We start from the raw sequence: 11318 nt of genomic DNA, 5'->3' as shown, positions 1-11318 counted from the left end.
TCCTACAGGTGCGAAAGGTACTGGATCTGCCGTCAACTTATATCTAACATAGGACAAATGATCTATTATATATATATATACACACACACACACACACAAAGTTTACCATATGTATATAAAATATAAACTAATATTCTCTGAAATGACAAAATCGATTCACCGCCCACGGCCAATATTCTCCAATTTCGGTGATACGATTCTCAACATAAGTTTTCGTTCCGAAACGCACTTTCCTTATTTTCGTTTACTTTATCGTGAAAACAGACCCAAGTCCGGGAGTGTACACCCCTCCACTCCATCCCTGCTCCACCGGGGGTCTTCTGTCCTCTGATTCCCAACCCCATTCACCTCAGTTGATGGCCAAGCGTAGAGATGGGACGGTGGATTTGACTAGTAACCAAGGAGACTCATTCCCACAGTAACTTTGAGAGAGAGAACGGTACCCTATCAACTAGAGTCCGAATCTGGGATGTACCGTATCGTACTTATCTCCACTGCCGCTCAGGTGTAACAAAAAATAAATCGCTTAGAAAAAAGGTTAGGGGATGTGACGGTACTTGTGACGCCGACTGTACCATACCGTATTATCAGTGACGCTCAGGAGTAATAAAATAAATTGCATAGGAAAAGATGTTAACCCACGGAGAGGTACCGTATTCTGCAGTGACGCTCAGGTGTAATAAAATAAAATAAATCGCGTAGGAAAAGATGTTAACCCACGGAGCTTTACCTTTTTCTACTGTGACGCTCATGTGTAATCAATAAAATAAATCGCTTAAGAAAAGGTGTTACGCACGGAATGCGGTGACGCTCATGAGTCTAGAATTTCTCTCTCCGTCACTAATAACTTCTCTGGATTATGAGTCTTCTAAGAGGCGCCGGACACTCCCTAACACCTCTTCCTTAGCGATTTATCTTGCACATTACACCTCAGCATCCTCTTCAATGTTACTGTTAAAGAGCGCATCATAAAGAGTAATGCGTAAAAATAAAGTAAAAAAGAGTAAGTAGAAAAGAGCATGATAAACAGTAACACGCAAAATATATATATATATAAAAAAAAAAGAGCATGATAAAGAGTAACACTTAAAAGAAAGGGGGTGGGGCGGGGCATGATGAAGAGTAATGTGTAAAAATAAATAGTAATAAAGGAGCATGTTAAAGAGTTAAGCGTAAAATAAAGTTAATAAAAATAGCGTTAGAGTAAACTGTAAAAATTATTAAAAAGAGCATGTTAAAGAGTTATGCGTAAAAATAAAGTTAAAAAGAGTACAATAAAGAGTAATGCGTAAAATAAATACTGCTAAAAAGGAGCACGTAAAAGTGTGATACTGAAAAATAAATCGCTAAGGAAGAGGCATCAGGAACAACCCATGGGCATCGAGAGTCCGATTCTAACCTGTACCGTCCAGAAATGCCTCCTATCGTTAATGCGATCTCGTTACGGTATCTTTACCACTAACTTATTCAGACTTCGCTCACATCACTCTCTCTTATTAAACAGAGAATTCACGGCTGGGACAGAAAAGGATAAAAACTACCATTTTTTTTTTTATAAAGAGGTAAATAGATTGATAATGATATAGCAGATATGGATACATGACACGTACGGTAACTACAATCGGTACTACTTTCACTAGCAATGTTTACCGGAAGTCACTAGCAATGTTTACCGGAAGTCACTAGCAATGTTTACCAGAAGTCAACGTTCACGGGATTATAGGTCTTACGAAATTCGATTCATTCTATCTACCTACCGGGTATGTCTCTCTATAGCCAGATGTCTTAATCCCGTTAGGGGGTGGCCACAAACAAATCACCTTCATGTCGCCCTGTCCCCTGCCATTTCACTGCCCTCCCCTCAGCTCACACCCCCCTCTCATACACCTCTCCATTCCATCCCTCCATTTCATCCTTGGTCTCCCCTTACCTCTCCCCCGTCCACACCACTCACATACACTCTCCTCGTTAGTCTCCATCCTCTCCACATGGCCAAACCACACATTCCAATAAATATTAAGCGAAATTTAGTAACAACTCTAACCGACCCTACCATATTAATTCAGATTATTTTCAGATTCAGAAGGAAATTGAGTACATCCACAAAAATAATAATAATAATAATAATAATAATAATAATAATAATAATAATCGCTACCCTTGTGGTGTGATACAATATGATACAGGGACCAAGAATTCTGAACTACTAGCTGTACCAAAAGAACACTGTTTCACTACTACGAATTATTTCAGAGTTCATCGCTCTCAGGGGTAACAAATAGTGTGTGTGTGTGTGTGTGTGTGTGTGTGTGTGTGTGTGTGTAAGAAATAAGCTTTACAATAATGGGTTCCCTAAATTTTTCTCACATATTTACCTTGACAAAACCATTAACAAATTACAGCACTACTTCCTGCCACTCAAAATGTTCATACGGTCCCGAAACACACCTGAAAAACAAGCTACGTAAACTACTCAGCCAAGCATTTCCACAAATAGTTTTCTGAGCCATTTTTAGTACTAGAAATACAGACACTTTTTTCAATATCTGAGAAAAGGTACTGTTTTACTTAGTTTCTCTCTCTCTCTTACCGATATACGTGTGACAGCTGCCAAGCGTCGAATATCGGAAGACGGAAAGACATCTAATAACAAGCATACACGAATACTTACTGTAGGTCCATCTGCTCGAACAGGTAAATCAATCACTAAACCAACCACCCTTTACTGCCATCACACACACACACACACGATCACCCAATCAACCGAACCGCCTTCACAGTCCTTGCTTGAAGCCAGTTCAGCTCTGACCTCCCCATCAGGACACACTGCACACACCTCTACAAACCCAACATCGGTGACAGTAGCTCTTCTCTTCACCTGCTGTTTTTTTAAAGGTTTGATTTACACACACACACACACACACACACACACACACACACACACACACACACACACAGTGACAGTAGTAGTTCTCTTCACCTGCTGTTTTTTTTAAAGGTTTGACTTACACACACACACTTTTTTGCTACAGTACGGCTAACCTTTCAGCCTGTAAAAATTAATCCCTTCAGTACGATGACACCTCCTGCACAATACTCCCAAAACCTATACAGTATCAGTCTATTTCATTTAATTTTGGCGAGTTCCAATTATAATTTTCTCTGACCTTTTCATTAACCGTAAGCTGAATTAAAATGCCTAGTGGTAGCAAATATAACGTTTAAATGGACATCGGCCCGTATGCTCCCTAACACCTTTTCCTGAGCGATTTATTGGGCTTACTACATTTCGCTGTCTCCTTCTGTATCATTTATATCTAAAACCACCACACTCGGCATAACACACACAGCGATATTATCAAGCTGTATCCAAAAATAAATCGCTACGGAAACGGTGCTAGGGAGCTTCCTTAACCGACGAGACTACGAGCTAATCATCAGCTATTGAAAGGTCGCCACTAAAACGATACACAGACATTTACACACCAAATTACTCACAATATACAACAGAGTAATCGGCGTAAAACATCGGCAGTAATCGGCGTAAAACATCGGCAGTAATCGGCGTAAAACATCGGCAGTAATCGGCGTAGCTACTTCCCCGATAAACCAAAGCATGACATCACTGTAATATTCTACCGTAAACATTCATCGGTACATATCAAGCTACCCCTAACACAGAGTACATAACCTGTCAGCGTAATTCCCCGATAAACGAATGTATATCTAAACGGTACTAAAAAGTAAATAACATATCCAGTTAACTCCACGAATATACAACCATAAAAAAAGGTAATTATAGGCCATACCGGTATCTATCACTGCAACTTCCCGATAAACGAAAGTATAAATGACAAATAAATAACTAGCTAAATAAATAACATACCTGAATAACGCTATGAAAATTACGCAACCATAAAGGTAATTATACGCCATATCGGTATCTATCACTACAATTTCCCGATAAACGATAGCATGGGTAAATGGCATTTTGAATAATTACCTAAATAAATAACATACCTACTCAACTCCTTGTAAATTACGCAATCATAAAAAGGGTAATTATACTCCATTACGGTATTTATCACTGCAATTTCCCGATAAACAACAGCCTGAATGAATGGCACTTTGGATGAATAAATAAATAAATAAATGACGTACCTAACTCTCCATGAAAATTACGCAATTATAAAAAAAAAAGTTAATTATACGCCATATCGGTATTTATCACTGCAACTCCCAGATCAACAAAAGCATAATTAAATGACAATGAATAAATAACTAGCTAAATAAATAACACATACCGGTGCTTAATGCACCGTCGTAAAAAAAGGCAATTACGCGTTATTTCGGTATTTATCACTGCAATTCCCCGATCAGCGAAAGCATAACTAATCGTACTTTAAATAAATAACATCCCTGCCTAACCCGCCATGAAAATTACCCAATCATAAAACAGCAATAATTATACACCTGGTCTGCGGGTGAACAGGTGACGCGTTTCCGACATTGTTAAAGGGGGGGGGGGGATAAATCTCACCTTCCCCCCCCCTCCCCGAAATTGAAAAAAAAAAAAAAATCGTCCCCAGATACATGGAATAGGGTTTTTTTTTTTTTTTTTTGGTGCAATAAGGTACGTTTTTAATTTATTGTTTTAGTGTACAATAAGGCTGATTTTTTTCATTTTATTTTTGATGCACAATAAATTTGGCCATATGGAGAGGATGGAGCGAGAGACTGACGAGGAGAGTGTATCCTATGTGAGTGAGGTGGAGGGGTACAGAAGGAGGGGGAGGCCAAGGATGAGATGGAGTGGAGAGGTATTTGAGGGGGGGGGAGGGGTGAGCTGGAAGCAGGGCCGTGAAATGGCGGGGGATAGGGCGACATGGAGGTGATTTGTTTGTGGCCACCCCTTACGGGATTGAGGCGTCTGGCAATAGATAGATAGAAGATAAATTTACTCTTTAAAATGTACGAGGCATTTTTTTACGTAACTTGGTGAAGGAGTTAAATCTGATGGCTACTTTATAACCCTTGATATTTCCTAATTATTGTTTTAATGTACAATAGATTCTTCATTTTACTTTTGATGCATAATAAGATAAATTTATTCTTAATGTACAATGAGGCACCTTTATTACGTAACCTGGTGGAGTTATATTTGATAGCTACTTTATAACCCTTCATGGATCCTTAATATGCTGGGGGAAATCGTCGAGGTTGTGAGCTGAAAAAATCGTCCTGGGATAGATGAAATTAGGAACATTTTGTAACGGAACCTGGTAGAGATAAATCTGAGACTTTATAACCTCTGACAGATCCTTCTTACAGCTGAAGAAAATCGTAGGGAGGAAGTGAGAAGAAAGGATTTTTTTTTAAATTAATATCCTAGAAAGAAATAATTAATGACCTTATTTACAATACACTAAACCAACTGGCGGTACGCATGATGATGTAAAGCATTATTATTATTATTATTATTATTATTATTATTATTATTATTATGGTGGTATTATTATTATTATTATTATTATCATTATTATTATTATTACCGTATGTTCAAGCAGGTTTGGGAGGTAATTATTACGAAAATCGCCTAAACGGCAGGTAATCCGCTTTTTTGTTCTAAATTTTACATCTTAATGTGGGTACTAATGAAACCCCATAACTACAAATAGCCAACTTAGCCTAGTCGACTGAATAAAATCGTTTATAAATGAATAACGTTTCCTTTTTTTTTAATTCCAATGAAAGGATTTAAAAAAAAAAAAAAAAAATTCCTTCCAAAAGACCACTCCAACATATCATGATGAATATACTTTAAATACCGATTATTACAGTGTGTGTGTGTGTGTGTGTGTGTGTGTGTGTGTTATTTGTGAATGGGTATACTAAAGACGTACTGATGCATTGCTGTTAACGTCAAATTATTTCTCCTTCAGCTATGAAAGTCACCTCGTACTGGATGGGATAGTGAAGGCCATGGTTATTCCTTATTCCAAATATTGCCCTAAAAATATAAATAAATAAATAAATAACGATCTGGGAGTAGCAGAGACTGAAACAAAGTGAGGCGGCGTGGCAGTGAAAGGGTTAAATGGGGTACTTTGACCGTAACCGCACTAAACTGACCGCATCCTGACCGCCCAATCCAACCCCTTCAGCGCGAGGACCATTTTGTATTTTATTCAGTGAGACCAGACGATTTTACTCAGCTCCGGGGAGATTTGTCGAAGGGAAGGAGTTGAGTGCAGCCTACATTAAACCCTTCCACCCCCCTCTACGCTGTATGAAATCGTCTGGAATAGAACATTGAGGGAAGAAGAAGAAAAAAAAAAAAAGGCTTCGTTCATTGTTGGTTAAATAGGCATCTTTCATTGGTAATATTATTTTTAAATGAGCAGAAAAAAAAAAATTCATTTGTAGATACAGAAAAAAGTTAATTAGTACTTAAACCCTTTCAAATATGGGACGAGAGAGAGAGAGAGAGAGAGAGAGAGAGAGAGAGAGAGAGAGAGAGAGAGAGAGAGAGAGAATATGGGAGAGGAGAGTGAAGGATGATAACGGAGTGATAAAGGAGAAAGGAATGATAACGGAGAGCAAGAGAGTGATAAAGGAGGGGTGATATGGGAGAGGAGGAGTGATAATGGAGAGAGGGATGATAACGGAGAGAGAGTGATAAAGGAGAGAGGAATGATAAGGGAGAAAAAGTGATGGAGGGATGATAACGGAGAGTGATAAAGGAAAAAGGGATGATAAAGGCGCGGTATGATAAGGGAAAGGAGAGTGATAAAGGAGAAAGGGATGATAAAGGAGAGGGGGAGTGATAAAGGAGTGATAATAAGGGAGAAGAGAGTGAGAGAGGAGGGACGATAACGGAGAGGAGAGTGATAACGGAGAGGAGAGAGGGATGATACAGCAGGAATGATAATGGAAAGATGGCGAAGAATTGATAAAGGAGATGACGAAGGAGAGACGTATGATTAAGGAGAGATAATAAAGGAGGAGGAAGACGAGACAATAAAGGAGGAAGAAGAGACACAATAAAGGAAGACGACATAATAAAGGAGGAGGAGGAAGACAGAGAGAATAAAGGAGGAGGAAGAGGAGATGATAAAGGAGGAGGAAGAGACATAATAAAGGAGGAGGAAGAGACATAATAAAGGAGGAGGAAGAGACATAATAAAGGAGGAGGAAGAAGAGAGATGATAAAGGAGGAACGAGAGACATGAGAGAGGAGGAAGATGAAGAGAAAGATGACAGAGGAGGAGGAAGAAGAGATGATAAAGGAGGAGGAAGAAGAGATGATACAGGAGGAGGAAGAGGAGAGTTCTGTGTAGCCAAAATGATGAGAAAAATAAAGAATTCATGTTTTAACCTCTCTCTCTCTCTCTCACACACACACTCTTCGCACCTGTCGCAATGGATTATCAACATTGCCAATCTTCTACGCTAACATGAAGCCAATCTATTATTCTTAGCTGGGTTTACTGAGGCATATGCTTAATCTATCTATCTATTGTCAGACGCCTTAATCCCGTAAGGGGTGGCCACAAACAAATCGCCTCCATGTTGCCCTGTCCCCCGCCATTTCACTGCCCTGTTCCAAGTTCACACCCCTCTCTTTCATATACCTCTCCACTCCATTCCTCCATCTCATCCTCGGCCTCCCCCTCCGCTAATCCTCCGACAAGAAAAATACAATGAATTAATCTGTTATATTTATATTTCTCCCATCTTTCCTGACACTTTTTATAACTCTTCTTTCCTTTTCAGGTGGCTTCACATTGTGACAAGCCTAATGGTTTCCTGTAAGCCTGCACACCACATACAACGCTGGGTGATAACCATATAACCAACTCAGGTGTCCCCTACGTGTCAACAAGTGGGTTGGCGGAGGGTTAGTGCCCCCTCCCGTAAAAGAACTCAAACGGCCACCCTTTATGGGATTACGGCGTCCGGCTACAGATAAAGTAAAGAAAAATAAAAGTTACAACCCCAACGCGAAGTAAGATGTGCCCGTGCATCATAAACTCGAAATTTTTTAATCTACTCAAAACCTCAAATTCCTCTCCAAAATTAAAAATAACCATACATCTGGAAGTTTAAAATAATGTCAATGGCTTTGATTTATTTATTTTTTTTACTTTTAATTAGGCTACCAACTGACTTTTCTCTTCAGCTCAGGTATCTTAAATAATGGATTGAATTAAGGATATATTTTAGTACGGTAGTAAAGAAAATATAAATAATAAAAAGGGCCACATTTAACTCCTTACAGCTCAAGCAAAACCATATAACTTACGGTATTTAAAAAATCAAGTTATACCTCTCGCAATAAGAATAATAATAATAATAATAATGGCTATGATACTACTACTACTACTTCTACTACGGTACCAATAATAATAATAATAATAATAATATAATATTCGCACTGAGGTTAGCATCAATAAAGCCTCATTTATTCTCTGCTACGGTCCTTTATAAAATAAACTCTAATGATCCTAATTTATTGCACAAAACGAAAATAAATGAAATAAATGAGGTATAAAAAATCCATACAATATTTATTACTATATATATTTTACGAAGCACCTCTTTCCTCCTCCATTTATTTCTGTTCTTCCCAACTTTCCTCCCCCCTTTCTCTCTCTCTCTCTCTCTCCGTCCGACGCCTTTAGTAACTATAAATAAATTGGAGGGGGGAGCAATTTCGAACATCTAATCTATTCCAAAATTTCTGAAAAAAAAATCCACTAAATATCCTAAAATTATAGTACATAAAATCTAACCCTAATTTTTCAACCTTAGTTAAAATATAAACGTCAAATATATCTCTAAACTTGCATATAATAATAATAATAATAATAATAATAATAACTAATAATAATAATAATAATAATAAACATACGAATCAGTGCGATCTTCGGTCTTGCACAAAACCTCAAAACCAATAACTAATAATAATAATAATAATCTTAATCTGATCTTCAATACCTGAATATTTCTAAGTCAAACCACACTTCGACTTCCATTACGCTCGGCAACACTCCTACCAAATAAAATAAATAAATAAATAAATAAATACAAAACAACTTTCAAATCTATAATATCAGTTAGCAAGTCAAGCCTCTATGAAGTTCAAAAATTTTCTATATGGAAATTAGGTCCCTTTCGGCAAGCCCTTCCGTTCGGTAACTGTCCCCAAATTAAAAAAAAAAAAAAATCTCTATAAGAATCAGATTTGTTATACGTCCTCTAATTCAGCCTCCAAAAAAATTATATATACGCCTAAAAGTAAATTATTCCTTCGGCGATACATTCCGTTAACCGAAACTTCTACGGGCATCAAAACAAAGTAAAAAAATAAAGGAAATAAATAAATCGATTTAAAAACACATCAATAATCCAGAAAACAAAATAATAATGACACCGGATAAGTTACGTTCAAGAAAAACTTTTAAAAAACTAACGCTAACTTTTAAATCTCGGGTCAACTGTCAAACCCGATAAGAAATTCGAAAAAAAATATAAGAAAAGGGCTCCAGTAACTTCAAAAATACTTAAACTTACATTGGATTGGTCGTGTTCCAGTGTATGTAGTGCATCTTGGTGCATGTGGAGGACCTACAAAGGCAAATTATCTCCAAGCACACCACCACCAACATCGTCACTACTTTGGCACTCATTTCGCTTGGGTTTTGATTTCGCTAACTTCGCCAAACAGATATATAAAAAAAAAATACAAGGCACCCTAATCCCCCGCGGGAATGATTGGGAAGACACAAGCCTATTTTATATGGATATTTTTTTCTTTTTTTTTTCCAAACCGGGGGAGGGAAGATGAAGTTCGCCTCTCGCGGCTTCTCTCTCGCTCTCTATCACATTTTCAGACGGCTTCGCTTAACAATCAACTTTTTTTCACCGTGCGGACCCATGTTCTATCTACATCACACTCGGAGCACCTCGGAGAAATATACAGCACTCTCTCCGACACTTTTCCTTTTATATCACTTCATGGTTGGGGAGAACGACGGCGAAAACGAAGTAAAAGAAAGGAAGAGGGGGTACGAGGGAGAGAGACGGAGCGGCACGCCCTCCCCGTCCCACGTCCGATGCGACACTAACCTTTACACAGCTCCTCTCGCGAGTCTGGGGGCCCACCCGTAGACTCGCTTCCACCTCTCGCCTGGGCATGTCGTCCCTTGACCGGGCTAGCCAGTTGAGCCTCCATCCCCGGGGTACACGAGGGCTGGTTCCTCAAGCCTCAGTGTTTTTGTTCCCTCCTACCTCTCCCTCCCTCCCTCTCACACCTCCTCTTCCTCTCCTTCTTCTTGGCTTTCCCCCGTCAAGCGTAACTTTTCACACCTTGCCTATCCCGCGTTGAGGAGGGGAGAAAAGGGAGAGAAAAAGATAGACGAGGGAGGAAAAGTAGGGATGGAGGGAGAGCCGGAGATCAAGATGACACATATGGCTACCCTTACGGAAATTCTTCATACCTTCCACAATAAAAAAAATAAATAAATAAATGGAAGGATAAACGGGGAGGAAGAGGACAATACAAATATTAAGCGAAAGGCGTAAGAAAAAGAGCTGATAAACGAGGAAAGTGGCAAAAATTGGAAATAAACGAAGAAATATGGAAGAGGATGCAAGGTATGAACTAAACAGGTAAATAAAATAAATGAGTAAATGAAGAATAAGAAGAATTGATATAGTAAATGAAGAATAAGTGACGATATGGTCAATGAAGAAAAAATGAGAAAAAAAAAACATCAAGGGACAGACTAGAGGAAAAACAATGAAGAATGAAGCGTGAAATAAGAGAGCAAATGAAAGAATGAATAAGGAGCGAAATGATATAGTAAACAAAGGAAGAAACACATGAAGGGACACACTAGATAAAAGAGGGAGAAAATGAAGCGTGAATAAGGAGAGAGAGAAAAAAAAAAGGCAAGTAAAAAGAAATTGACAAAAAAAAAGGAAAATTCGCAATAAAAACATGCAAGAAACGAAGAAGGAAGGAGAGGAATCGAAGGAAACGAGAAACGGTGAGAAAAAGCGAGAAAGGACGAGGAGAGGCGAGGAAGGACGAGGAGAGGCGAGGAAGGACGAGGAAAGGCGAGAAAGGACGAGGAATGGCGAGAAAGAATGATAAAAGGCGAGAAAGAATGATAAAAAGCGAGAAAGAATGATAAAAAGCGAGAAAGAATGATAAAAGGCGAGAAAGAATGATAAAAGGCGAGAAAGAATGATAAAAGGCGAGAAAGAATGATAAAAGGCGAGAAAGAACGAGGAAAGGCGAGAAAGAACGA

General features: G+C 38.5%; 1 protein-coding gene across 1 annotated transcript in view; it reads right to left on the bottom strand.

Annotated features, from left to right (window-relative positions):
• Positions 1 to 9692, bottom strand: part of LOC145399404 (ephrin-A5b-like) — a 273796-nt gene extending 264104 nt beyond the window's left edge. Inside the window, exon 1 of the mRNA XM_080272023.1 lies at positions 9577 to 9692. Coding sequence (XP_080128149.1) covers positions 9577 to 9692 — 116 coding nt within the window. The remainder of the gene's footprint in view (positions 1 to 9576) is intronic.
• Between the last annotated feature and the right edge of the window lie 1626 nt (positions 9693 to 11318).

The sequence above is a fragment of the Coenobita brevimanus genome, chromosome 49, assembly GCF_032717465.1.
Source record: "Coenobita brevimanus isolate Jiangsu-jjx chromosome 49, ASM3271746v2, whole genome shotgun sequence".
Lineage (NCBI taxonomy): Eukaryota > Metazoa > Arthropoda > Malacostraca > Decapoda > Coenobitidae > Coenobita > Coenobita brevimanus.
Note: the sequence above shows the minus strand (reverse complement) of the source record. Positions and strands in the feature narration are given on the sequence as shown.